At 55.5% G+C, this 26,710-nt stretch overlaps 12 protein-coding genes across 12 annotated transcripts in view; 4 read left to right on the forward strand and 8 right to left on the reverse strand.

The window, feature by feature from the left end:
• Positions 1-4: 4 nt before the first annotated feature.
• VDBG_09021 (conserved hypothetical protein) lies at positions 5-1,396 on the reverse strand (the record flags this gene model as incomplete). The annotated part of the gene is made up of 3 exons (XM_003000480.1): positions 5-284; positions 368-1,157; positions 1,212-1,396. 3 exons carry the CDS (start codon positions 1,327-1,329, stop codon positions 5-7), a joined length of 1,188 nt encoding a protein of 395 aa, XP_003000526.1.
• A 579-nt stretch (positions 1,397-1,975) lies between these two features.
• On the forward strand, positions 1,976-2,741 carry VDBG_09022 (predicted protein; the record flags this gene model as incomplete). Its single annotated transcript, XM_003000481.1, has 3 exons — positions 1,976-1,985; positions 2,067-2,173; positions 2,373-2,741. The coding sequence occupies 3 exons, from the start codon at positions 1,976-1,978 to the stop codon at positions 2,739-2,741; spliced, it is 486 nt and encodes a 161-aa protein (XP_003000527.1).
• Positions 2,742-3,293: 552 nt separating this feature from the next.
• Positions 3,294-4,553, reverse strand: VDBG_09023 (cyclin CCL1; the record flags this gene model as incomplete). The annotated part of the gene is made up of 4 exons (XM_003000482.1): positions 3,294-3,569; positions 3,613-3,891; positions 3,943-4,096; positions 4,165-4,553. The coding sequence occupies 4 exons, from the start codon at positions 4,551-4,553 to the stop codon at positions 3,294-3,296; spliced, it is 1,098 nt and encodes a 365-aa protein (XP_003000528.1).
• A 591-nt stretch (positions 4,554-5,144) lies between these two features.
• VDBG_09024 (BAR domain-containing protein) lies at positions 5,145-6,600 on the reverse strand (the record flags this gene model as incomplete). Its single annotated transcript, XM_003000483.1, has 4 exons — positions 5,145-6,017; positions 6,080-6,195; positions 6,246-6,416; positions 6,477-6,600. The coding sequence occupies 4 exons, from the start codon at positions 6,598-6,600 to the stop codon at positions 5,145-5,147; spliced, it is 1,284 nt and encodes a 427-aa protein (XP_003000529.1).
• Positions 6,601-9,927: 3,327 nt separating this feature from the next.
• VDBG_09025 (conserved hypothetical protein) lies at positions 9,928-10,962 on the forward strand (the record flags this gene model as incomplete). The annotated part of the gene is made up of 1 exon (XM_003000484.1): positions 9,928-10,962. One exon carries the CDS (start codon positions 9,928-9,930, stop codon positions 10,960-10,962), a length of 1,035 nt encoding a protein of 344 aa, XP_003000530.1.
• Positions 10,963-11,418: 456 nt separating this feature from the next.
• On the reverse strand, positions 11,419-12,096 carry VDBG_09026 (glycosyl hydrolase; the record flags this gene model as incomplete). Its single annotated transcript, XM_003000485.1, has 1 exon — positions 11,419-12,096. The coding sequence occupies one exon, from the start codon at positions 12,094-12,096 to the stop codon at positions 11,419-11,421; it is 678 nt and encodes a 225-aa protein (XP_003000531.1).
• A 592-nt stretch (positions 12,097-12,688) lies between these two features.
• On the reverse strand, positions 12,689-14,240 carry VDBG_09027 (YTP1; the record flags this gene model as incomplete). The annotated part of the gene is made up of 4 exons (XM_003000486.1): positions 12,689-13,078; positions 13,130-13,975; positions 14,038-14,115; positions 14,172-14,240. The coding sequence occupies 4 exons, from the start codon at positions 14,238-14,240 to the stop codon at positions 12,689-12,691; spliced, it is 1,383 nt and encodes a 460-aa protein (XP_003000532.1).
• A 2,190-nt stretch (positions 14,241-16,430) lies between these two features.
• VDBG_09028 (galactosyl transferase GMA12/MNN10 family protein) lies at positions 16,431-17,519 on the forward strand (the record flags this gene model as incomplete). The annotated part of the gene is made up of 1 exon (XM_003000487.1): positions 16,431-17,519. The coding sequence occupies one exon, from the start codon at positions 16,431-16,433 to the stop codon at positions 17,499-17,501; it is 1,071 nt and encodes a 356-aa protein (XP_003000533.1).
• Positions 17,520-18,739: 1,220 nt separating this feature from the next.
• Positions 18,740-20,216, reverse strand: VDBG_09029 (peptidase M14; the record flags this gene model as incomplete). The annotated part of the gene is made up of 3 exons (XM_003000488.1): positions 18,740-19,214; positions 19,281-19,597; positions 19,671-20,216. The coding sequence occupies 3 exons, from the start codon at positions 20,214-20,216 to the stop codon at positions 18,740-18,742; spliced, it is 1,338 nt and encodes a 445-aa protein (XP_003000534.1).
• A 1,407-nt stretch (positions 20,217-21,623) lies between these two features.
• VDBG_09030 (hypothetical protein) lies at positions 21,624-22,541 on the reverse strand (the record flags this gene model as incomplete). The annotated part of the gene is made up of 3 exons (XM_003000489.1): positions 21,624-21,901; positions 21,951-22,143; positions 22,199-22,541. 2 exons carry the CDS (start codon positions 22,539-22,541, stop codon positions 22,043-22,045), a joined length of 444 nt encoding a protein of 147 aa, XP_003000535.1.
• A 1,029-nt stretch (positions 22,542-23,570) lies between these two features.
• VDBG_09031 (glucan 1,3-beta-glucosidase) lies at positions 23,571-24,713 on the forward strand (the record flags this gene model as incomplete). The annotated part of the gene is made up of 1 exon (XM_003000490.1): positions 23,571-24,713. One exon carries the CDS (start codon positions 24,059-24,061, stop codon positions 24,683-24,685), a length of 627 nt encoding a protein of 208 aa, XP_003000536.1.
• Positions 24,714-26,413: 1,700 nt separating this feature from the next.
• The window catches only part of VDBG_09032 (ammonium transporter 1), a gene marked incomplete at both ends in the record, with an annotated part of 1,616 nt that continues 1,319 nt past the window's right edge, over positions 26,414-26,710 (reverse strand). The window contains one exon of the mRNA XM_003000491.1: positions 26,414-26,558. Coding sequence (XP_003000537.1) covers positions 26,414-26,558 — 145 coding nt within the window. The remainder of the gene's footprint in view (positions 26,559-26,710) is intronic.

Raw genomic sequence — 26,710 nt, forward strand, 5'->3', positions numbered from 1 at the left:
GCGATTACATGTTGTTGAAGGCGACAACGCCAGCGCCGAACAGCGCCGCAACACCCACGGCAGCAGTGCGCATGGGCGCGGCCTCGGTGCTGGTGCTGGTGCCGCCGCCGCCCTCGGCGCCAGGGTTAGCGCCGGTGGCGATGGGCGCGGTGGACGTGGGGCCCTCGACGCCCGACGTCAAGGGGTTGGCGCCGCCCGAGACCGTGCTGGCGCCGGTGAAGGCGGGAACAGGGGTCGAGGCCGAGGGGTCGGGCGTGGCAGTGGTGTTGCTCGGGTTGAGAACGCTGAGAACCTTGTTAGAAAGGGGTCGCGATACGAAAGGGCGCTTCAAGAGAGCAAGAGAATGGTAAACTCACTTGTTGATGACGTGGACGACACCGTTGCTGATGAGAACGTCCTGACGACAACCTCGGCAGAGTTGACGAATACGCTTCCGTTGACGACGGAGACCGTGAGCTCGCCGCCACCGAGGGTCTCGAGGGTGGTGTTCTCGATGAGGTCACTGTAGAGGACCTGGCCTGCGACGACGTGGTACTCTAGAATGCCAGCAAGAGCAGACTGATTCAGTCCATTGTCACCGCTGACTAGGTTGGCAATGGCGGCGAAGGCCGAGTTATCGGGAGCAAAGACGGTCAGGTCGCGAGCCTCGCCAAGGGCCTCGCCGACATCAGCACGCTGAACAGCGCCGAGAGTAGCTGTCAGGTTGGCGGCGCGCAGGGTGTCGCTAATGTTGAGCGGCAGGGTGAGCACACGGTCAATGATGTGGATGGTGCCACCGGTGAAGTTGAGGTCAGCCTGCTGGACTGTCGAGTTCTCCTTGAGACCCGAGTAGAAGGTGACATCGCTGTCATCACCCTCAGGTGGGATGACCTCGACGCGCTGGCCGCCAGTGACGTTGGCATACGTCTCGTTGGTCAGCATGGTTGGGACGAAGAGAGGGCCGTCGGCGCCAGTGATGTTGGAGGTGTAGTAGGTCCCATTGAGAATGTGGTACTGCAGAACAGCGAGGATCAGGCCTGGGTCGGCAGCAATGGCTGCGGAAGCAGCCGTGTTGTTGAGGAAAGCTTCGAGCGCATCGTTGCTGGGTGCCAAGATGGTGATGTTCTGGGCCTCGCTGAGAGACTGGACAACCTCGTCAGGCAGGGTACCAATGAGTGCTGTGTCTTGTTAGCCCTTTGGTTCAAGCATGGGTGAACATGAGACAGTCATACTGGTCAGGGACGACAGGGTATCGTTCTGGGACGCCAGAGCCTCCGTCAGGCTAGGCGTATCGCTCTGCGCAAGGACGCCGGTGGCGAGCGCCAAGGGGAGAACGTTCTTGTACAGCATGATGGCTTCTACTGGAGCGAATGTGTGACGGGCAAGTTGGATAGCTGGCAGTAAGGTGGGAAATCGGAAACGCGGAACATGCAACGGGGGTGGCCCAACTATAAAAGCTTCGACTGAGCTCGCCAGGCAAGGCGGAGCACCCCAGCTCGATGTGGTCTATAGAGGGAGGCATACGCCTAGCACGAGGGAAGATGCTTGGACCTAAAAGATTCGCCTAGGCGTCTTGCCACGCCATCGAGTTCCCGAGAACAAAGCAGGAATCCTGTCTTGCTAGCTGCGACAGGACAGGACCACCCGCGGTCGTCATGGCATGGCGAGGAGGACGGCGTAGCCAGTTCGGGCACCAGGTCGTAGTCGATTGGGTGCGCCGGCCGCTCATCCTCTGCGCCAAGCCGATCTTTGACCAAAGTTGACAAGGGTTGAAGCCAGTGATCGGGCGGGGAACGACCTCGCCAGCAGCTTGGCCGTAGCTTCGTGATGCAAGACCGCCCAGGTGCAGTGCTTCGCAGTGCCGTGATGTGCTTGAGCTTGCGCTGCAGCTCGAGCTCCACCATCCGAAAACGGCGGGGCCGAACATGGGGCTTTTCCGGCCTGAGCTCCGGGGTCAATGGGGCGATGGAAATGCTTGATCGAATATCAGAACGACATGTCAAGCGGTATGGCGAAGCTTGTCAACCTCAATTGACCTCATGAACCCTTCACGAATGCTCGGTCTGGTACTCCTGTGATTTGGCTAGGCGCCATCGAGAAAAACCTGGTTTCCATTGCTCGTTGCCCCGGTCCCGAGCTGCGCGTTCTCGACCGGCTGATTGCACGGCTGATGGTGCACGTCGAAGTCAATGTCGTCAGTCAGGCCTTAGCGCAACTTGCACAACCGCGCCAGAGCAACTCGCGATCCAGATGGCTCAACCCGCTCGCACTTCCCCGCATGACCGCCTCATCTGGATTGGCCGTAGCCCAGACAGCTTGCGACAGCTCGAGAAACACACAGCTCAGCCAAGCCAACCCTAGCTTGCCTAGCATGCTGCCATTGGCGTAACCAGGTCCGTTCAAGCCGTCCAAGGAAAGTAAGTGTATCCCCGTCGTCTCGCTTCGGCGCCATGCTTGAGCTTAAGGCGAGGCACAAGCTCGTCTTTCTAGTACGGCACCAGCGAGATGCTACGGCCGCCTCTCCCTTGCAATTCGCCATGGAGATCACCTGTAAGCGGTCGTTATTGCCACCCAGCGCGGTTCTGCCAAGATGCCTTTCGAAGTCTTTGGAGCTCCTGAAACATTTCGCGAGGCTTGGCGGGGTAAGAATAGGAAGAAGAAATAGCAATGTCGAGACCGTCGTACGCGTCATCGAACCCAGGATTGCGTTCGTCGCAGAGGTTTATCGCGTCTACTGGTCGAAGCTTCGCCCCATCCACTAAGGTGCCGCGCCGAGCCGCTTGTGAAAGTCGGGGGATTTTGTTAGTCGCGACATTTGTTTGGTCCGATGACCAACATCGACCCGGGGCACATTGTACATGGGGATTGGTCCTCATCCGTGCTCTTGTCTTCGTTTGCGTCGCACGAGGACCGAGTAGACCGACCGTGCAAGCCATCCCAGCCTTCCAATTTCTTAGTTCTCGCCGCGGGGCGATTAGCAAGCCTGGATGGAGCAAGCGGCCACAACATGCAAAGGTTAAGCCAGCTCGAGTTCGAATGCTCTGCCACCCAGCCCATCAAACTCAATGCCTACCCCAACGTCCAGAAAAATAAAGGGTATCAGAATTAGCTGTCAAGAACTGAAGTCCACCCTCGAATCCCCTCCGCCCCCACGGATAAAGCCTGTGGACTGCCAAAGAACAACTCGCTTTCCCCCCGCTACCTGTCCAGCCACATCCTAGTGCATGCGACGTGACGACTCGAGCAAGTAGCCCCGATCCTTCCCTTCCCCTCTCCTCTCGCTCTCCCTGTGCTCGCACAGAGCCTCCCTATTTTCACAGAGCGCCCCCGAAGACATCGTCTCCGGTCACTTTCCTCCGTTTCGTGTCCCTGTCAAGTCCTCCGAGGGGCATGCCAAGTGCGCCCCCATCCAGCCCAGGCTTGCTTCCCTTGCGCACCTCCTTCTCCTTTGCCGTCGCCGTGGCGGCTGCTTCCCGCCTCGCCTTCTGCAGGGCGACGAGATCTGCGCGATCAGGGTCCCTGCACTTCTTGAGTTTCTTGACCAACGGTCGTATCAATTTCATGCTCTCGGGCTTGATACTGTTAGCGAACTGCGGACCATCACACGTCATGTGGCGCGAGGGGGCCGCTCACCGTTCCCCAGTAGTCCTGCATTCTTTCGGGTAGCTCTGTGGACAGCAGATCCTTGCAGGCACGGACCGTTGCCGTGAGCTTGACCTTAACCTCCAAGGCATCGCCAGACGCTTTTGCAAATGTATTATCGAGGATCGTATCGCACAGCCCTTCGTCTGCGAGCGAGAGAGCTGCCAGCATGATTTGACTCGGTGTGTAGTGGAAGTAGGCGTCGGTGACAAGAGAGCTAAACTTGAGAATCTCGCGTGCTCTCTGATGGGCAGCATCGATTCGGGAGGTCTACTGGCGGTCAGCAAGACATGGCTACTTCGGGTCTCCCCCCTTCCTTACCTTGATGTCGCTGTGCCGCCTCAATTCAAGAATTGTGCCCTCGAGCCCGCGGAAAGGATGTCGCACGTCAAAAGCGAACCGAATGCCCTGACACAGGAGGAACTCGCCGGCGAGAATCTCCTCCTCTGTCGTGTTAGGAAACTTGTCTGCCAGCCTGGTCCCGTCAGCAACCTCGAAGCGGGAGCGTTGCCGGGTGTCTTCGAGGTACACGACAACACTCACTTCGACAGCTTTGCAAAGTACCCCTCGGCCTTGCCCCCAAAGAACAAACACGTCTTCAACAAATCCGTCGGCGGATACGTCATGACGGAATTCGTTATGTAGAATCTCCTCAGGAAAACGGCAGCAGTGGCGCGTATCTCGGTCGGCAGGTCGCAAAAGATGGCCGCGCGGATCAATTCGACCGTAAAAAACTTGAGCAGTACAGTTTCTTCGGCGGCAGTCAGGAACTCAGGCAGCAGATCTTCGGGCTTCGTTTCGCGTAGGCGTGTGCTGATCTGTTGCGCGGCGAGCGCGTTTGTCTTCTCGCGAAGGTCGGCCAGGTTGGGTGACGGATAAGACCAGAGGCGAAACTGGCTGGACAGCCGGTAGCGCGCATCTTCTGTCGCCATTCTTGCTGAAAGACGTACTGTGTATGTGAACTTAAAACAGTGAGAATGACAGAAAAGCAGATCTGAAGAGTGTGTTCTGTATTCGTTGCCAACTAGAGGTTGGATATTGAAGACGATGTTGGAGCTCCCACCCTGCCAACCCTTGACTCGGCTTTCGGATAAGCTGACGATAAGCTGTGGGGTCCAATCACGTGCAGCAGATGACTGTCGAAGCTTCACTTGCACCTTCGCGTCTTCCGCCGTGACGTTGCTCCATCGAACTGGACCATTTGTTTGATTGTAACTCCATTGTTGACGCAATGTACGCGGGCTCTTCGGAGAGAAAGTTGTGGGCGCATCCGTTGACAGCTTGTAAACCAACGATCAGTGCCGCAGAGTTTGATGCACGCACCAAGGCAGTGATAGTCAACAATTGTACGTACATTAGTAACAGTCATTGTTCGAGGCCCAAATATTTGAAAACTACATGCCAGCTGGAAAACTGACGCCCATGCGACACCAAACGCCATGCTCCCGATCAAGGTCAATCCCAGCCCATTCTATCATACCAAATCATAAATAATAAACATTGCGTATCCAAGAAGATGTCCTCTAGTATCCCACCTCAGAGGCGCGCTTGGGAGGGATGGGAGGTGCCGGCTTCTTGCTGCGGCAGGGCGGGGGCGGAGGAGGTGCCTTCTTGATGCCCAGGTTGCTTGTGCTTCGTGTAAGGCTCCCCATGCTGGTGGCAGGGCTGGCACTGCGAGCGCCCCAGTCAGGACTGCCGCTGCCGCTAGCCGTGCTCTCGTCGTAGTCGTCAGCAAACACATCCTCACGCGCATAGGGCGAGTTGGTGTTGGTGCGAGTAGTCGGGCGCGCGCTGCCACGCAGGGCACTGATGCTGGGCATGCTAGGGATCGCGGATGCGCGGCGCTCACTTGCCGGGCCCTGGAAGGTCTGCGAGCGGGCGAATGAGGGGCGCGCGGGAGGCTCTGGTGTTGATGCGAAACGCTGCTCGGAGCGGATAGACCGGAATGGCATGCGGACGGGCTGCGCCTCTGGCTCGGGCTCTTGCTCCTCGTAAATCTGGTTGCGAGGGGCATAGTCATTGAAGGAGCGCGCCGTATTGGCACGGCTGCGACCTGTCGGGCGGCGCTCAATTGAGCTGATGCGGTCCAGCCGGTTAGGTGACGTCTGGCTAACATTGGCAGCCCATGCCTGTCTGACCCGACGCAGCTCCTCAGCACAACGTTCGTGGTACTCGAGCTCGGCGTCGAGGAAGTTGGAGAGGTCGCGAATGTTGTCAGCCTCAGCTTCCTTGATGTCCTGCATACGGCGCATAACATCCTCGCCGCTCTCCTCAAATTTGGCACGGTTGGAGCGCATCTCCTCCTCGATGCGGTAATCGTCGCGCTTGGCCTTGTTCATCTTGCTGATACTGGCATCGTAGGCCAAACGGCGGGACTCGTGCTTCTTGCGGGCGCCCTGGAGAGAAAGTATGTCAGCATTGGTACGCCCCCATCAGCTCGAGACAGGTGTGAACAAACCTGGTACTCTTTCATCATGGCGAGGGATCGCTCAATAGCCTCGAGCCAGTTCTGGTTGACTTCCGCAGCATAGGCTTCCTGGGTCTCAGCAATGCGCTCATTGGCGCGACCAACAGCTGTTCAAATATCAGCAGTGGTCCACAGACCAGACGAGAAGTCAACATACCAATCAATCCGTTGCCGAACTCCGAGTCTGGCTCAAAGTCCTCGCCGTGAGTAGCCATCATGCGTCCGACGAAACCAATGGGCACAGCCTTCTCCTTGTCCTCGGGAGCCTCGCCGCGGCGAGAAATCCACTTGACGTATCCATTGGTGGACTTTTGGAGCTTCTCCATGCCTGCGAGATTGGTCAGTATGCATTGATTGCGGCAGCTGGGAGACGAAGCAGGCTGCTTACCCTCATGGCGCAAATTCATCTCGGTCTCGAGATTCTTGAACTCATCCGAATGAGCGGTCTTCTCGCCGCCGACCTTTTCTCCAGCCCATTGGAAGGCACGGTCGATTTTCCTGCTGAGACCCATGATGAATGAGTTGGGGCGGTGCGCTCGTGTTGCAGCGTTAGATGTTAATGTCAATCGAGGCGTCAGTCGGGAATCTGCCGCGTATGTCTTGTGTGTTGGCGATGGACAGTCCAGCTGGCAAAGAAAAATGGTATTCAGGAGGATCCAAAAGCCAAGAGGAAGGGCGAGCTCTCAGTACTAAAAGAGTGAACAAAGTGGCAAGTTGGCGTCCGGCAAGGTTTGGAGGGGTTGGAGTCGATAGACAGGGGTGTCACTCCTGAGCGATTCAACGAACAGGGCAGCGGGTGGCAGGCCAAGACAGGGGACGAGCGAGGGGAATGGTGGAGCGATACCCCGGTTGAAGAGCGCGCGAGGGATAGATGGTGGGTGGATGGGAGGGGATAGGATGTGAAGGGTCGAACCGGGGGTTGGGTGGAAGGCACTTTATCAGTTAATATCTGGCTAGTTAAGCATCCGAGTCGGCGTCTGAGGAGTCACTCGCAGTACAGAGGAAGAGCTACCCGACCTGTCGGGGCCGTCTCCATTCGTGACTTTCTCGGGTTCCAGTCCGTCCAGACCTCCCCCCATCCATAATGGCCAGGCGAGAGAGCGTTTTTGGTCAGTCCTCACGCTTGGCGTGGCCAGCCCATAAGCCAAGCCCGGTCCAGGAGGTTTGTGGTTTGGGGCCCTGACGTGGGTTCCGTACCTGAAGGGGGTGGGTGCGAAGGGTCGGAAGGGAGGGGCCAGACGCACGAGGTGGCTGTTTGGGTCCCGCCATGTTAGTGCTTGCCCGGGCTCGCATGGCGGCGGGAAGGTCTAGAGACCTGTAACAACAGGCCTTGGCTGGGCCCAGGGATGTCTTGGGCGTGGGCAGAACGAGCAGCTCGGGTGAGTGGGTGTGCTGTACCATGTACTGTAGTGCTCAGTGTTCCCCACAAAATGGAAGGTGCCTCCGATGGGTGGCCGGCGCCCTGCCATTGCCCCTGCCAGTCACTGTGTTCACTGTGCTTACTGAGGAGAGGATAAGAGATGGGCTCCACTGGCGGTCTTATCGGGCTGCATTAGGGGGCAGCCACGACTTTACAGAGGGCAAGCCCACTGGCTGGCATCATATAGTTGCCCCTCGTCCTCAGCAGCCCCTCAACGCCTCACGCACTCGCCCCTCATCACGTCTTTCCGGCTGCACGGTAGAGTGAGCCCGCGGGCCTTCCTCCTGCAAGCCTTTCTGCTTTCCATTCAACCTGCCTTTTGGGGAAGTTGGATCGAACGCTGGCGGAAGCAATAGGCAGCCTTCTTTTCACTGCTTTCAAGAGTAGATACTATCAAGTAAGGTACCTTGCCTGGTAAGTAGGGTATCTCGGTGCCTAGGCAGGCATGTACCGGCCGGCAGCAGCGAGCGTCAACGGGCATATGGTTAGCTCGTCACTCAAGCAAAATCGTTGGGGCCGTCGCACCCGCTTTGGTCCTCCAGTGTGTGCGCTGCGAGAAAAGGAGGAACGAGAGGTCGAAAGACTATCACGCCGAAACAGCAGCGCTGACTCGGGTGGTAAGAGCTTTTTCCACCTTTACCCGTGTCTGTCATACATTCGTGTTTTTCATTCGATGCCCGCGAAGACCCAAAAACGACGCAACAAGCGCCAGCCCTTTCTTTCTCTCACGTTTCTCGTTCCACCTAACTTGGTTAGCCATCGTCCTTGTTCACCTCTTGCCCTATCGATCCTCGGGTTCCAGTGTGGGTTTACCCAGCCTCGTATCCAATTCTTTTTCTGGCAGACGGTTGGGCATGTCTCGAGCCGCCCAGTGTCAGCGCCAAATACCAACGTTTGACGGCATTCTATGGGCTCTCCCACAATGAGGTCCTGTCATTTGCCATCCGTCCCCTGCCCCCCCCCCCCCCTTTCCCCCCTTCCTGGGCATGCAGAGTCGATCTTTACGCACGGAGGGTAGCCCAGTTTTCCGCGGCCACACCACGCTTCACGCCTGACACACGGCCCACGTTGTTTGGGGGGCGTGGTCGTTGCGCCGTAGGTGGGCGGGTTAGCCTAAGGAGTTCGAGACCGCTCCTGGACCGCCGGCGGAACTGCCGTCTGCGAGCAAAATGTCAACTGGTCTATTATGGTGTGTTTTTGGGTGCATTTCTAGCCGCAGAGCTTGGTCACGACTTGCGATCGCGGGGTCCTCCGATTCTACGACTTGGGGATGGTGCAGAGTGCGGGGAGCCGGAGGATGATACCAGATTTGATCACTGTACCCAGCCTCTCTGGTGACCCGATGCAAGCCATCGCGGAGGTCACCCCGACGTTTTCTCCATCCTAGGATGGTACGACGTGTGCGTTGAGGATGATTTGACACTGATGGACGGACACCTGCCACCAGGCTGATCGCCTGCCAAACCAGGTCGGCAAACGAGCAGCGGAAGGGCAGGCAAGAGGGTCCTTTGTTCAGACGGTGTTGCACATTGCCGATCTGGCCGTCGATCGGCAGAGGTACAAGACATTGTCGCACTGGCCACGGCGACTCCCGGTGCTGGTTACCAGCGCCTGGTGTCAGGTCTGTCTTGCAAAGGCCCTGTTGATCAAGTGTTTTGTCAGGTCTCTATCGTGTGATGCAAGCAGGGAAGCGATCTAAATGCTGGGTCTAGTCAATAGAAAATTTGCCACGGCACCCGAGTCTGATGATCCGAATCATCCGCAAGGGAGTTCATGCGTTGGCCCTGCTTGCATGTCGAAAATATCAAAACGCAAATTCAAAGGGGGGTGTGTTTTCTGGCACGACGGCCCGGAGTTCGGCAGAAGGCCAGAACGGGGTGGTGGTGTGTCGTGCTACTCAGGCTGGTTGGTAGGTGGTGGCCCATTGGCCGCCCAGGTTGTACACCCCAGCCGCTGCTCTCACACGTAGAAAAACACCAGCCATTTCTTCGAGAAGCGAGTGTGGCTAATGACCCGCGTTTCGGGCCTGGCGTTTGTGGCTGGTGATACCTTGGCATCTCAACATTGTCGTCATCGCCAGGTTCATCTTCTCAACCCTTGCTGGCTCTCACGGGCATGCACGGTACGTGAAGAGGCTTTCCTTCCAGTTCGTGACAATGGAGCATGTGCCCAGATCGACATGGCATTCGGAACATCACTCGCGAATATTCGGTATCTGAAGTCAATCGATCATACGGCCTCGTATCCTACGACCCATACATTGAGGCTGAGCATCTCGCCCTGAAACTCAACTCAACTCAGCCCAACACAACCGAGACGACCACAGGACACGCCCGCGGCTGTGTGTAACCAGTCCCAGCGCCGCATGGGAATGAGCTGTTGCTGACGCGTTCCATATTGAAGAACTACGCCATCGACCATGTTTCCATCATCATTCGTTGATCGTTGGTCGCGAAGCATCAAGACGCGTCGCGATGAGCAGCTCCATGATTTTCCCAACTACCACCTCTCGAACCCGGAGGAGCTCGTGACAACAAGCACCCCCAAGTCCATCACTGTCGGCACTGGCGTGTCTATCTACAAGCAGACACTGCTGCCAGCAATTCTTACAGCTCATCATGAAGTCATCCTTGTGACCTGTTTCTGGGCCGAATCCGACACCCTGCGAGCGCTTCACGAGACGCTTCACGCGCTGGCCAAACGTCGACGCGAGGCCATCGCTGTCAATCCTGACCGCTCCGCCTTGCCACGCCTTCGCATCCGCATCGGCTTCTCCTCGCGCTCGTTCTTCCAAAAGATATTCCACCCATGGTCTCGCGATGGTCACGCCTACCCTTCCTCTGCCTGGGCCAAGCTGGGTCTGCCGCCCGACGATGTATTGAAGGCAGCCCGCATCAATCTTTCCGTCAAGAGCCTCTTCTTCCTACCGTTCAGTGTCATGCACCCCAAGTTTGTCATTGTCGACCGTGAGCGCGCTTTCATGCCGAGTTGCAACATTAGCTGGGAGGTGTGGTTTGAGGGATGCGTCGAATTCACCGGCCCAGCTGTTGCGCAGCTGCTGCGGTTCTATGCAAGTGTGTGGGACGGCAATGTACGGCAGGCCGCCGACTGGGACGACAGCTGGGCCCGTGATGTCCAGTCGACACCACAAATCGAGCCAACCCGGAACGCGCCCGACTCAGCGAGCCAGAAGCGGCTACTTGACCCAACGCCAACGCCCACTATGATCCTCCCATCGTCTCATCATGTCAACCCTAGCTTCCGTTGCATCCCCTTCCTCGGCCGCCAGACCTCCCCGGCAACTCCTTTGAATGCTGCTCTTCTCGACCTCTTCGCTTCGGCTCATACTCAGATTGATATTATCACGCCAAACCTCACCTGCCGCGCCGTTGTCGACGCGCTCCTCGCATCACTTGCCCGTGGCGTCAATGTCCGCATTCGCACGAAGTCGTAACATGATTCTGATCGACTGAGTGGACTATACGGTCCCTCGTCAACCGCTACGAAGCCCTGACGGCAACCTGGACTTCGCGCGCCTTTGATATGGAGGCCCAATGTCAGCGACCTGGTCGTCTTGAAATATACTACTACCGCCCAGCCACCAAAAGCCCAGACGAGCCGGTGGTTTCGCATCTCAAAATGACACTGGTGGATAGAGAGTATCTGATGCTCGGCTCCGGCAACCTCGATCGTGCGAGCTGGTACACAAGCCAGGAGTTGGGCATCCTGCTCCACGTACCGGGATTCCAACATGACATATGGTCAGGTGCGCTCAACACGCGGATGGACGTGCGATACAGATCGGAGTGAGGATGTCACATGTTTGTATATCTAGCCTGTACTATTCATCTTGATACCCAATCACAGCATGCCCATCGAACTTCGTTCCCGTCGCCCTAGTCTTGGGGTTTCATGTATCTTCGGCGCGTGACACCCACAGTATGCCCCTCGTCAACAAACCCATGAACCATTCATCGCTGTACGCCTCGTCAAAATGCCCCAGCGCCGTGTAGAACGACCTGCCACCGTCAAACTCTCTCACCCACGCGAGCGGATGATCGTCCCCCATCTTGCCCCCGTGGAAACTGGTCGTGTCCCCCCTCAGCAGAACCCGCAGCCCCTGTCGATCACGCGGGTGCGTGACAAAGTTGTACCACTCATCCATCCAATGCTCCTTGCCCGTCGCGTTCCCGAGAATGTAATGCCGCCCCTCGGCCACGACAGTCCCAGGCTCCGGGGGAGGGTGCATGTCAAAGTGCGCGCCGACCAGCTCGCCGTACCACAGACTGCTCTTCATGCCGCTGGCGGCGCCATGGACGGCGACGAACCCGCCGCCGCGGCGTACAAACGCCTGCAGCGCCTCTAGCTGCTCTGAAGTCAGGAACTCGCCCGAGCAGTGCAGCAGGACGACGGCCGTGAAGGCGCGCAGAGACCCGGCGGCGAAGCTGGCCTCTGCGTCCTCGGAGTGCGCGGCCGTGAAGAGGCCAGAGGTTGTTGCCAGAGCGAGGAGAGCCACGACAGCCGGCTCGATGGAGGTGTGTCGATAGGCGGCGGTTTTGGAGAAGACGAGGATGTGAGGCTTTAGCATCGTATGTGTGCGCGGCGCTTAACTTGATCAGAATGCGGCTTCGTCTTTGTGGTTGTTGCCTCGATCTTAGGAGTCTGTGGTGCTTTGAGAGGGGTGGGCCCGATACGAAGGATGAGGTAATGTCACACATGCGAGGCAAGTCGGGCCTCGTGAAATGACATTCATGTTATCGAGGCTGCATTGCTGTTGGCATAGTGCCATCTTGCCATCGCCAAGCAAATATGCCCTCTTCGGGCCCGGTCGTCAGATTATCATCTTCGTCAGCGCAGATCTCCCTTTGTCGTACCCCATTCAGCGCAGCATCGCGTTCCGGATCGCGGGGTAAGTGCCGGAGAAGATCCGGAATGACGGAATAACGCAAAAGGTGAACTCATGTCGATGATAGCAAGCGTACCTCGCCACTCGTGCAGCGCAGCGATGCTGCTGCACCGCTGCTGCACCTTGTAGTACATCAAGTATTGGCAAGATACGTCGTACGTAGCTGATGCCATTTTTGGCACTCTGGATTTTCAGCACTATTATGACAAAAGAGCAAAACACCGCCCAATGCACCAACCTAACGACTCGGACCGCCGGACTCAGAGGTCCCATTCTATCGCGCCACACGATCGCTGTTGCTTCCTACTGTGCTGCCGATTGTGCTGGGGCTCGACATGCCCCTCTCCTCATCACCCCGCCTCGCCTTTTTCCTGGCATCTTCCTCATCATCGTCACTCATGAGACCCTCGAGCTCGAACTCCTCGGCATCCCGCAGCTGGCGCGACTCGGCCCCGTGCGTATTGCCGTTCGGGAGGACAACCTTGCCCTCGGCGGACGACGTGCGCTCGTAGAGGCTAATGAGCATGTTGACGAAAAGGAACAAGAGGAAGGCGAAGGAGAAGAGAATCAGAATGTAGGCGACGTGATCCATGGACGACTGGTCGACGAGAAGCATCTGTTCCTCGGTGGCGCCCATGAATAGGAATCCAGACGCAAAGAGCAGCTGGCAGTACATTAGTTTGGTTGTTCAGATCGCCAGCAGAGTGTTACTTACGAATGCGGGAATCAGCTGCCAGCTGTTGTACGTCCGCCCGTCCTCTGAAAGACCGTGTTCGTCCTTCACCACAAATGCAATCTCAATGATGCGGGTGATGCCAACGGCCATCAACGTCTTGCCGAACATCGAGTGGGTGGCTTCGGAGACGTGGAGCTCCTGGGGATGCGCGGACATGGCCCAGCCCGTGATGAAGATGACGAAACCGGGAATGAAGTTTCGCTTGGGGTTGCCATCGCGATCCCTGCTCAACCAGACACCCGCCAGACCGGCGCACCACCAGACAATGCCCATGGTGGTGTGCTGCCAGTCGTTCTTGACCCAGGCAGTGCCCCAGTGGTGCTCGGTAAAGGTATTGACGCAGCCCCAGGCGGCAATGACCACGCTGTCAAAGAACTCCTGCGACCGCCCTGTCCTGCGCAGCCACATCTGACCGACGAGCAGGAGCAGCGTCAAGAGGATGCCGTAGGCGATGAAGGCCGAGCCCATGATGAAATGCGCAGCGCACTGTCCGAGATGGTCGCCCTGGCAAAAACCAAGCGCCGTAATGCCACCGAACAAGATCTGCACCCAGGAGATTACAGGCATCGCCTTGCCAAGGACGCCGTGGAAGGGGCGAGCGAAGCGACGGATGCGGCCGTGGATTCCCTTTTCGAGATGTAGTCGAAGGTAGACACCGAGGGTCACCTGGGCGGCGAGGATGAACATGAGGAGATTCGCGAACTTGGCGTGAACATTGTTGTGAATGAATTCGCGTCCGCCGTGGGCGTGACCAATGAAGTAACCGACAACAGCGATTACGGTGCCCAGAACCTGGGTCGGGACGTGCCATCGATTTTTGGTGATCTGCAAGGAACATGATCAGCGTGCGAACTTCATGATGGGATAGTTGGAGGGAAAGTACATACTCCCAGCACCATTCCGATGGGGAAGATGATGCCAAAGGCGAGCATCATGGTGAAGATGTGAACCCACAATGTCGAGTCCTGTCCCGTCAGTCAACTTGCCGTCTCCGTATATCCAATACGCTCTGAGTCCCTACAATTGGCTCTGGCGAGACGGACTCGCCCTCGGCGATGTGGCTGACGCCATGATCGTGTCCCAGCGCCATGGGAAGAAATGCAGTGATTGAAGCAAGCTGTAGAATGCGGGACGGTATCATCGAAGTCAAGGCCATGCTGCTCAAAGGCCTTGATGGCCTGATGGTGAACAAAGTCATGGCGGCGTTTCGGGAAAGGGGGGGCCCGGGCCCTTGGACAGGATCGTGTAGCAGGTGCCGTAGCGCGGACTCGATCGATGGAACGGCTTTTCGGGAGGAGCCGAAGTGGTGGTTGGACGTAGCCGAGGCGCGGCTGGCCGTTTGCGATGGTGTTGATGGATTGATTCTAGGTTGTCGATTGCTTCGCGGATCAGTTGCTTTTTGCAGGCGTCGCGAGTAGAGCAGGGCAAGGGAGAGACAGACTTGTTCCTCGGAGGCTTCGGGCGCGCCTGGCTGGCGCTTCTTTCCGTTCGCCTATCTCGTTCGTGTCATCAGCTGGCGCGGCTGTGGTACGTACCCCATCTGCTGCAGCATGTCAATTAGGGGGTCCATGGTTGGTCCAGGCTTGTCGTGTTTGGCGGGGCCTCCAAGATCCGGCGCCCACTTTCCGTCATTTCCTTCAGTTAAACTTGTCATGCACCACGCCCCTTTTCCCTTGACGATTCGGCGAGGCATACGCATGGAACAACTCGTTTTCAATTTGCGGCCAATTGTCTTCATGGTGCAACTCAGTTTGGGCAACTCTCTGCATCGAGTGGCCACGCAATGATGCCGATCATAGGAGCCATCCGTTGCCATGACACGAGCCCTTTCGCTTTTGCCAGAACTGTTCTTCCTCTTCTCAACACAGTCGGTCGCCTCATCTGCCCGCGCGAAATCCTGTGGAAAAGTTTAAATAAATTTCCGGGACGTAGCGTCATGAACCGCAAGGTCTTTACTTGGTTCGATTGCGAAGCATAGCCTCTGGGAACGCTTGCCGTCCTTGATAGAGGCTGATGAAAGGCTCACCCATTCCCGACTGGCGCGTACGTGGTCAGTCGAAAATTAGGTGTGAATCGACCGTCGCTGTTACACATTATCATGTGATCAATCCCGTGGAAGCATACCGGATAAGCGTTTATGACAAGAATCAGTTCAAGCATTAATCATCCTCATTGCCATGCCTCAAAGCCATGAAATTACTCCAAGGCATTCTCGTGGACATGATACTCGCTTTGAAGCGGGCTGTGACTATCATGACCATCATAGACAGCGCAATGAGTTGACTAGCGACACAGATACAAGTCTTTACATTGGTTTGAACAACTTCAATTCAACGAGGGCTCATGTGAGACCCCTTAGTGTCGAATTAAGACGATGCAGTTATACGCAGGCGTGTTAAGAACAAAATGACAAATTGGCGAGCCTTGGTCAGCCAACGAGTTGGCCTTGATTTGACCAGAGAACACAAGGCACTAGCCATTCACCCAGCGTTATATTGACATGAGCAGTGTAGACTGCTGTAGCCAATTGAGCTTTTCCTGCAGTGACTTGCCATTTCGATTTGTTTATCCGGATCGTAGCCTTGAGTCAAAACTGGACACAGGTTCTTCGTTCCTAAAGCTTGAAGTATGAGACCCTGCAAGCATCGACATAAAGCCTAAGACCTTTGATTTGGCGAAATATTCGCCATCTGCAAGGTGTAATGTCACGCGGTGCACGAAGGCTTGAGCTTTTCAAATGGAGGGTTGGCAACACTATCGCAAGATACTACGTGTCATTCTACTCATCTCCCAATAGTCCACTTCGACCTCTACCCAGAGATCTCATCTTCACGTACTCCAAAATGAGGTACAAAACACGCTGTGTTCTTGCGCTGGCAATGATAAGCAAATGGCTGTTTAGTTGCGTCTAGAACTCAACCCCGCCCACCTGTATCACCTGTATCTGCACAACCAGCCACACCCACTCTGACTGCATAAGCGACGCCTCTCAGCCTGCTCTAACCTGATATGTCGCTTTTCTCGCTTCACACTGGCGGATTGAGGAACATGGAGTATCCGTCTCCGAACTTTCTACACCTAGAATCGTTTTGTTCCTCCGCATACCTCATTCTCACGAAGGATGGTGCCACTCATGCGAGTCTTCGACATGTCTCATCCCGTCGACCCGTGTCAAGATGCGCCAAGTCCAGAATGCTAACATATATATCCACGAGGTGCTTGAAGAGGGCCCTCGCCCGTGCAATGCCTTGGGCCTGCCACCTTTTTTCGCGAGCTGAGAATGCGCGTCCAAGCTTTCCGCCGCACTTTTGTGCTGGTGTTCAGCATTGTTTTTCCTTTGGTCGTCCTCCTGCAAGTAACTTGGATGTACCGGGAATCATTGCCTACGATATCACTTCGAAGACAAAGCCTTGTCGAGACAAAATTGCACTGTTATGGCGATGACGACTGCTTCCCCGATATCCGATCAATGAACGCATCGGACCTGAACACCAACATCAAGATATGTCAGAGCCAGCCCGAGAAGCGCTATGGGGCTCAGCTCCGGTTGGCGACGGTGACGGCGCAATTTGGGCAGCCGGAGGACCACTACAAGCGCGCCTTGCGCACCCATCTGCAACACAGTCTGGTGCATCAGTCTGAAGTCCACGTCCTCTGTGCCGAGATTGTGGACGACTTGTGGAACAAGCCGGCTTTTATACTCGAGCTTCTTCTATCGGAAATGGAGAAGCCTGAAGACGAGCGCCTTGAATGGCTGTTCTGGGTAGACAGGGACACCATCATCCTCGACAACTGCCGATCGGCTTCAAGCTTCCTTCCTCCGGCAGCAAAATGGCCTCCGAGTGAAGACGCTCAACAGGCTGATGGAGTTGAGCGGCCCGAAATCAACCTTGTTGCGACGAAGGACTGGAATGGTCTGAATAACGGCATCTTCCTCTTGCGCGTCAGTCGCTGGAGCGTTGACCTGTTTGCGGCCATTTTGGCGCTGAGATATTTCAGACCCGGCGTGGACCTTCCTTTCACAGAACAAAGCGCGATGGCCATGCTGATGCAGGAATTCCAGTTCGCGAAACAGGTTGCGTGGGTGCCGCAATGGTGGTTCAATGCATACCCGAGGCCGGAGGAGGACTTTGACGAGGCGAACCTTGAGTTGCTGGAGGAACACCACGCCAGGAGGGGAGACTTCTTGGTGCACTTTGCTGGGTTGGGCAACCGAGACGAGGCGATGCCGGTTTGGCTGGGCGTTGCCGAAGACGAGTCAAGGCAATGGAGCGTTGGTACACCGCTGAGGGATGTTGACAGTGGTATCGGGCAGTATTGGAGGGGTAGAGTGAATGCTGCTCGAAATTGATTAGTATGAATTCCAAGATATCTTCCTGTTACGACTATCCTCAGAAAAGATCCTTGTGCTCTCGTAAGCTTTCTTTAAACATATATAGGCTTCTGGTCTGTGCCTGACCACCATTTGAGTCGATAGGTCTGCGTTGAGTTTCTTCGTATTAGTGCGTAGTTAAAGGTAGAGTGAAGGGGTCTGATATAAGGTCCGCAGGTAGTTAGAATATAGGTATAGGGTCGGAATATATCTGAATTCTAGCCCTCCGCAGCCTATATATATACGTTGTCTCGTAGCCCTTAGCACCTAGCTGGCCCCCTGCTTGGCGGCTCCTGGCGGCTCCGCAGGGTTGCCTGACACTTCGCTACGTATTGGAATCAAGGTGTCAGAATGCCGCCTACGACAAGGGCAGCAGCTGTCTTGTCCAAGCCATCGCCCACAAACACCTCCGTGTGCCTCTCCAAACTATCGTAAGCCCATTTTGAGTGGAAGCAGGACATAAGCGACGTACCAAGAGATAACGACTTGTTGCAGCCACAGGATTGCGGAATACTAAACACTCAAATCCGACCTCCCCAGCACCCCAGCACACACAATCAAGTCACTATGAATACCAGAAGCACTATACTCCAGTACATACGACCATACCTACTGGGAACCTCGGGATCCCGTCCGCTCTCCCCTAGATAAACCAGTAAGGGCCGGACTAGTAGTCGGGTGGGTGACCACCGGCGAATACCTGGTGTTGTATGTTTTGCAGTTTTGCATTGCTTGTGTGCAAACTTGCCTGGCGTTGAACGCTAGTCCAATGTGCGCGATCAGTCTTTGGTCAAGCCTGCGTGCTTCGCGCTTGATTCGGCGCCAGTGCATATCTTGCAATCATCGACATCTCAATCACCTCTTCAGGCCAGCGTACGGCTTGGCTCCCCAAAAGATTGGACTTCCTGTTCGGTTTTAGGGAGGCGGCACGTGTGGTCATCTGTTCCTCTGGATCTTTCATGTCGGAGGTGATTGCTGCGGTTGTCAATCGCAGTCGCATGATATTTTTTAAGAACGAGAGGTGCTCATTGCCCGGAAGTGGGATTACATTAAGTTTTACACTACGTCGTCGCTCATCTCGTCATTGTCGACCCTCCTCATCATAGACTACGGCATGCTTCTCTCTGCAAAAGCCGATGTTCGGGTATGTAAGGCTCGCTATGCAGGCCGCGCCTTGATTGGAGTCAAGGTCCCTACATAATCCTTGTTCCTCAAATCTAGCAAGTGCCCTCCTCGCCCAAGCCAATCTCGGTCGCAGCCAGGAGGAACTCCATGAATCCAGCGCCGGTTTCAAGCGCGTTCTGGTGGTAAATCTCGCTCGTGGGGTAGAAAGCGCAGCTGGCCGCCGTGTTGCCGAAGCCGAACTCGAGGCAGTAACCGTGAAGCTTGTTGAGGCTGGGGTCGATCTGGTGGCGGGCCCAGGCATAGTCATCCGAAGCACCGGAGGTAGGGTACAGGTAGGCGGCGGACATGGCCTCGTAGTGGCGACCAGTGGCGGCGTCCATGGCGTTGACGGAGCGCATGGCGGCGAACGACTTGTCGGACCAGTCCTTCTGTGTGATGTACTCACCGTAAACGGCGCCGCTCTGAGGGTCGTCGGGCATCAGGCCGCGGACGTTGTCGTAGGTCGAGTTCAGGAAGTTCTGCTCGGGGTGACGGCTCTGAAGCTCATCGATTCCGCTTGCGTACAGCCTACGTTCGGCTGGGTTAGCAAAAACATGTACAATCTCAGAGGAACGATTTAGAGTAGGCACTCACAGAACACCAGCATAGGCGTGGACATCCATGTACCAACGCAAGTTCTCGTGCTCATCCATGACCCACTTGATCGCCTGGGTCTCGGCCTCGGAGAAGGCAGACGCGCCCTGGTAGGTCTGGGCACGTGGGTTCTTCGAGGCGACGTTGGGGCCGACCTCCGGGTGGAACTTGTTCAGGAAGTCAAAGACAACATCAAAGTTACGGTTCAGGTCAACGCCAACGGAAGCAGGGTTGCCAGCCACGGCGGCCGCGGGGTTGCGGTTCTTCCTCCAGCAGGTGTTGGTGCTCTGGTCCCAAGCGACACCATCAGGGTTGCTCTGTAAGTCATTGGTTAGATCCAAATTGGTGTATCTCATCGCATGGAATTGCTCTAGGACGGCATTGACTTACAAGAGGGGTGAAGACGATACCCGCGGCAAGGGCACGACGCACGTCGCAGTTGGTGTAAGTACGACCGCCGTACTGCAGGCCGGTGTTGTGCTTGTTGGCATACAGCAGATCCGAGATGAAGTAGATGATGTTGTCGGAGGAGCCGCGCTCACGGGCGTGTATGGCTCCGTTGAAGTAGACGTGGTAGCTGGAAGAGCAGTTCTTCTGGCCACCGACCTTGGCACCAACAATCTCGGCGCCCTCGTACGTCTTGACGGGTGCGATGAAGGACTCGAGATCGTACTCGTCGACGAGAGCCTGGACGGCAGCTGTGATCTCGCCGACATTGAGGAGGGTCTCGAGGTTGGTGCCGGGAGGCTGAGTGCCGAGACCGCGGGGAACGGTGCCGTTCGCGAACCGGTTGCCAGTGCCAATGGCTAAGCCTGTGTTTCCGGTCTGGCGCTTAACAACGGCCTCGCCGCCATTGGCAAGTTCCTCGGGCAGGATGCAGGCCTCGGTGAGAAGGGCGAGCGAGGCGATGGCGCCGGCGGTGGCAAAGGTCTTCATGGTGGGCAGCGGTTCTGGACAGGAGGACACTGGTGGGACGAGGAACGAATCAACAGATCAACGGGCCAGGACAGGCAGTGCCGAGATCCATTGTAGCGGATCGGTCCTTCTTATACGCGTGCTGGGGAGACACAGACGATCGTATGCCAAGGGTTCATTTCAGTGGCGGCCCTCCCCGTTTGTTGGCATGCAGGCCCAGTGGCATCTACGACAGCCCGTAGCGTCGCACGAAAAGTGATCTCAGAGGGCAGCCTGGCGACAGTGCGACAGGTCGGCGACGGCTACGTAGGGACTGACAAGGTTAATTGGGTCTGCCGAGCCGGGCTTGTTGACTAGAGCTCATCACTGGCGTCACCGTACCGTATGGCGTTTCTGTTTCGGGCAGCTCGATAGCTATGGAGCAGTTCAAGGTCGTATGGGCGGGTGTTTGCGACGTGCAGGCTCCCCCTGCTGGGCAGAATCCAGAATGCGCGCATCGCGGAATTACATTGCAGCTGCTGGACCCAGTCGCGTCCCGTGCCCTGCAATCTGCTCCACGCCCGCGTGTCCTAGCCTTGAGATGCGGGGATCAAGTGCCGTTTCGGGCAGGTCGTTGTGCTTCTCCATCTCTACAGGGGTTCACGAAGAATCAGCTCGATAGCGTGGTGTCGAGGCAGTCGTTGCCTTTGCAGGTTGAATACGACGAGTCAATGGCCAAAAAGAAGAACAGCTCTTCTGTTTTTGCAACAGGAATGCTGGGCAAGGGCGATGAGCAGTTCAAATCGAGTCTTCATCCCATGGCTGATCAGCAGCCCTGGAGCGCCGTCGAAGACTGGACAAGCACAGGCCAAAGTCAATTTGCACAGCATGTCTTTGTCTCGGTGCCTTGCCCGAAGCCCCTTCGGTGGGCTCCCTGAACAACTCATTGCCTCCGCCCAGCCTCCGATAAGGATGTTCTTCAGAGCTTCCATTTCAGCGGCCCGCTACCTACCAGGAACTTCCTAGCCCACATCATGCAACCAAGATAAGGCCCCCGCCACCATCAAGAACTTCGATTGGATGGTGTGTCAGGCACCAGGGGAGAAGGCGACCTCGTCAAAGTCAGGCAGGTAGGCTTGATACACCGGTGCTCCCGAGATGCAAAGCCCACGTTCCCTTGCCGCCCATTGCTAGATCTTTTGGGAAGAGCTATGAACGCCGCCTTAACGAGGATTGAAACCCTGCTAACGATCTGCACTGTGTGTGCCATGTGAATTCGTGCGAGGATCTCAGGACGCCAATTTATGTCTCACTGGTAAAGTTCTGCCAGTTCTACGCGCCATATCTCAGGCATTTGAAAATACCCCATAGGCACATCACGGCGACACCGGTTGAAAACTCTAGCGGAGGTGACTGTATGTGCTCTGTGTTTAGGCGACGGGGACACGGTGTGGCTAAATCTGGTGCGACTAGGCATTGATGCTCGAATTTTGTAGATCATAGCAGCACTCCATCGCAATGAATGGTACATGGCGTTGCCGTCGATTACAGATGAGCCGGCGTTGCCGCGATCTTTGTCTGTCCGGTTCGACATTTCCGCACGCTTTGTGGTTGCACTCCTGAAGGCAATCGAGCGCTCAATCATGCTGACCTCCACCATAACAGTCTCGCACAAGTATCTTAAGATGCCGCAGCACGAATCGATGAACCGCATTCCAATTTCGTCACTGCTTATTTGTTAGTAAGAACACGGAGACGAAGACTGTTTGGGCGCACATCATTATGATCAAAGCGAGCCCCAGGCTTGATGAGTACAATCTCGGGCTCGCTTCCCTCTCTACAAGCGCTCCCGTTTCACGAAGAGCTGTTCAAGCGATATCATCGACCTCCATATCCGTTGTTGTTGCAACAGCCTTCTTCCCCTTCTTCGACTTCTTCGATTTCTTGGACGCCTTGGGCTCGACAGCATCTGAAGTATTCGAATCAGCAAGCGCACAACATATCCTGTCAGAGAACAATCTCACCTTTCATCTCAACCTCAGCTTCTTCCTCCTCATCCTCCGCGTTAACGTATTCCTCGTCCGCCTCTTCGTCCTCGTCCGAGCCCTCAACTGCCTCTTGTTCCTCCCGCCTCTTCGCAGCGTGTGCCAGTGCCTTCTCGACCTTGCGCGCCTTCTTGCGGCTCAGTGCTGCCTGCGGTCCGCTGTTGGGAAGTAGTCCAGGGCGGGCGCCGCGCCTTACATCGCGCTTTGCGACGCGGTTCGCATTGGCGAGAGCAACGCGCGCCTGCTGGGTTTTGGCCTTGCGGGCTTTGGCGTGGGCATGGGGGCGAGAGGTGCCTGCGAGGTTCTTGGCGGAGGGAGCCATGGCGTCGGGTGGTTTATGAGTAAACGTTTTCGAGTGGTCTCATCGACAGAGAAGGGTGATCGCGACGTCGAGGAGCCTAGTTATAGAAGCTGAGGAGGTTCAGAAAGTCGATTTGTCGGCATGGATGGCGGGGGGAGAAGAATTGGATGGGAAACTTTTTAGTGGAGGTGATAAGCAAATTGTAGCCATCTCCGATAAGCCTCACCGAGCTCACCGATCGGCAACTGAGAGCAAGCCCAGGCGAGGTAAGGACCTTCTACAGAACTAAAGCGACATGACGGCCGGTGTTTGGCGTTTTCTGGGGCTCGAGGTCTCAGGACTCAACGAATTCAGGAATTGCAGCAGATGTGGTGAGCCATGACTGCGGGTACCCACTGCACAGGGAGGCATGAAAGTCGGCTCACTTTGCGATCGCTCAAATTGCGTGGCATTTGTTTAAAGGTCCTTAACTGCACGGATTTCGAGGTCACATGTTGAAATCGCTCTCAGTTAACAATCGCCTTGATTGCGTCGGCACGTTCGCATGGATGCGACACTATGATGCGATTGGCGCAGAAGATGCTCATCCCACGAAGGCGGAAGGTGGGTGGCATCAGGTACCCGAGCAACTTATTAAAAGAGTGGCCTGTTAGGCAGTATTGAACTTTGCTTGGTCTGCAGTATGCCACGGGGCTCGAACATTTCCGTAGATGTGTACTTGTGGCTCTTATTGGACAAAATGTCAGCTTTCAATTCCGGGTGTTGAATGTTATTGTCGCAGCCGGAGGCTTTTCTTGCTGGCCATTCGGAGGGACGCTTGACCGGCAGTTATTTAAAGTTTCAACGTTGACCAGAATGGCGGCCAAGACAGCACGTCACTATAACTCTAAGGGGCTTGTACAACCTTTGAAACCAACGATCGTTTTGCGTGAGCCTGCTTCCGCAACGGCAGCTGTCCCTGCCGGGTCATCCGACAGAGTTGCTACTCAGTCCAGACGATAGAACATATAGTGCGCGGCCAGTCCTATCACGGCCGTTCCGTTCCTCTGTAGTCCGATTCTACTTTCTCAGCCAATTTCACTCCTTTATTGTCGTAATGTATTTCACTAGTCTCTCGTTATTGTCCTTCCTGGCTATCGGCGTCGTGGGCCAGGAGTTACCCCAAGGTGTCTTGGGGTTTAACTCTGGAGCCACGAAAGCTGATTCGAAAGCGAAAGTTGAGTCCGACTTTGAGGATGAATTCAAGACAGCTCAAGGACTCCGCGGTTCCCCTGGGCTTTTCAACAGCGTGCGCCTGTACTCCATGATTCAAGCGGGAACCACGAACAGCCCCATCTCGGCCTTTCCAGCGGCGCTTAAAACCAACACTTCGATGCTTCTCGGAATTTGGTGTTCCGGCACGCAGTCGATAGACCAAGAGATCGCTGCCATGAACAGCGCCATTGAACGATATGGCCAGCGTTTTGCCGACCTTGTGGTGGCTATCTCCGTTGGAAGCGAGGACATGTACCGTCTTTCCGAAAGCGGCGTCGCCAACAATGCTGGGTTGGGACAGGGACACCATTGTGCGCTTCATTCGCGAAGTCCGTTCCGCCATCAATGGGACGATCTTGGGAAACAAGCCCATCGGCCATGTGGACTCGTGGAGCGCATGGGCAAACAGAAGCAACACCGACGTCATTGACGAAGTTGATTGGATTGGAACCGACGTGTACACCTATTACGAGGCCGATAGAGGAAACGCATTCAGCAACACGACAGCTGTTTTCGACGACATATACAACCAGACTTTCGCCTTTGCAGGCAACAAAACTGTGTGGGTCACCGAGACTGGGTACCCCGTGTCTGGTCCTAACTCTGGGGAGGCTGTTGCCAGTGTGTCCAATGCAGCACAATACTGGCAGCTTATCGGATGTGACAGGCTGTTCGGAAGAGTGAACACTTGGTGGTATAACATCAGGGATTCCAACCCGGCGATTACGGAGAAGTTTGGGATCACAGAGAACCTCAAAACAACGGCCAGGTTCAATTTGACTTGTACCGCTGACAGTGGTGCCCCCGCCCCTGTCAACGTGGGCTCTGGAGCGGCTTCTTCTCGTGGTGGTGAGGTTCTGCTTGCTGTGAGCATGGCTTTTTTCGGCTTGTCAATCACAATTTGGCAGTAACAGTCGAGCTGCTGGGTCTGATAGTCTTGTTCTCATGCCTGTCTGAATCCGTACCTGTTTTAAGAAAGCGTTCCCGACCCGACCGCTGCATGGCCGTACGCGGTGGTGCCCAAATCAGCTTTCATATACTGGTTTAAAGCGAGCGCCTCTCGACTATTGGTAATTTTGGGCTTATTCCGTGAGGTTAAGAAAGTTGACAGTACATGGGTGGTGGTCAAGTAGTGTCCTTAAAAAATCGCCGACGACCAGCAGGTCTACGTGTCGGCAAAACTGTTCAACTTTTCTTCCCTCTGTATCCTTTGGGGCAAACGTACCGAAGGTAAGATCCTGTTGAGAAGAAGAGCACACGATACATCAAGTCTTCGACCAAAAACGCGAAGCCGGTCGCGCACATGATAGGGGTTGGTGCAGCTGGGAGTCAGCGAAGCGCATGATCATTGGCAGGAACCCGAAAGCACGTCCATTGGTCACGGGATCTAACGCCTGTCACACAGGCTGCTTGGGTAGGAACAAACAACCTCATGGTGGTGCGATCATTCGGTTCTAGAGCTCATGTTTCATTATAGAAGAAACCGAAAGAACAGTACGTATGGGGTTGTTGCGCATCATCTCGCGATCCGAGCTTCTCAAGTCATAAGTACGTCTCGTGAGCGCGATCTACAATTTCGAAGCAGCTCTTGAGACGGCAGATCTCAGAAAGCAGAAAGCCACGTTCAAAAACTTCCTAACCAGCTCGTCCACTGCTCATGACATCTTTGACTTACCGAAGAGATCAATCGAGGCGGCCAGCGCTTACACAGGAGCTGGTGGCTCTGTGGTAAAGACTCTTTAATGTCTTTGAACAAATACACGACTTCACCAAAACAGGCGACATATTGATCGGCGGATCGCAAAATATGATAGCAAACAGCGTTTAGGCTGCCGTGCGTGTTTCTCTCCAGTTATCTATTGGATACCTTTGTTTCTTCGCTTAAGATCATAGAACTGCTAATATCGTGTAGGGCAGTTTCGTATTATCCGCTGGATACTGAAGCGACGTCTCTCGAGCTGAGTCTAAACAGAGACCATGATTAACATTCGCTGTTGGTGATCGCTGTCGAGGCGAACTAAACTCCTGGCGTCGTCGCAGTACTGGGCGAACAGATTTACTCACTGAACCAATGGTATAGAGCGTCCCGCTGCCGAACAGCTCTGGACCTCCGCTGGCATGGCGGCGGAACCTTGCTAGGGCTTTTCATCAAGAACGACGATTTCGAGATATTCCATCTGTTAGTCCGTCACTTCGCACCTGTAAATGATTTGTATCAAAATAAAAAAGCGCGCGCAAGCAGATTTGTCGGAGTTCAAAGATGACCTCTTTTTGAAGTTGCTCATACGAAATATCCTCCCTGGCTGCAAGAACTCCTGGGGGCGGATGTCGATGTAGGAATGCTCATTAACGGGCTGACGGAGTTGCAGACCGTTCACCTGCGGCGGAAGGATCTACTTGCAAGCCAGGATGGTGGCAACATCGTCTCTTTGTTGATTAATGGAGGCTATCCGGACTATTAAAAAGGGGTTGAAATTATGACTCGACAGCTAATCATCTTGCGAAATATTCTAAAAGAGGAATAATGTGGTATTAAAATGAGAGCGAAGAATGAATAAAAGGCTGGTGATGATCGCCTCTTCCCCCCTCGATACCCTTGTTGACATGCCGCAGCAGTGTTCCTCGCCAGGCGGCTAATTTCAAGCAGCAGCAGCAGGCGCAGCCTTCTCAGGCTCAGAGCTGTGGGCCGAGGTACCCGCGAGACCAGCATGAGGGTCCTGACCTGTCAAGATGTCGGACACGTGGCGCGTGACCCCGACATAGTCGTAGGCAAATTCGCGCGCACTGCACATCATCAAGACCAAGCTCCTCTTCATCAACATTCACGCGAAGGCTGAGGCCGGGGGATGAGGTTCAGAACAAACACAGATCAGGCAGGTCATGACGAAGCACCAGCCAATGACAGCGACGGCCGGGCGAGCTGGATAGCCAAACTG

The sequence above is a fragment of the Verticillium alfalfae genome, genomic scaffold (genome assembly GCF_000150825.1).
Source record: "Verticillium alfalfae VaMs.102 supercont1.14 genomic scaffold, whole genome shotgun sequence".
Taxonomy (NCBI): domain Eukaryota; kingdom Fungi; phylum Ascomycota; class Sordariomycetes; order Glomerellales; family Plectosphaerellaceae; genus Verticillium; species Verticillium alfalfae.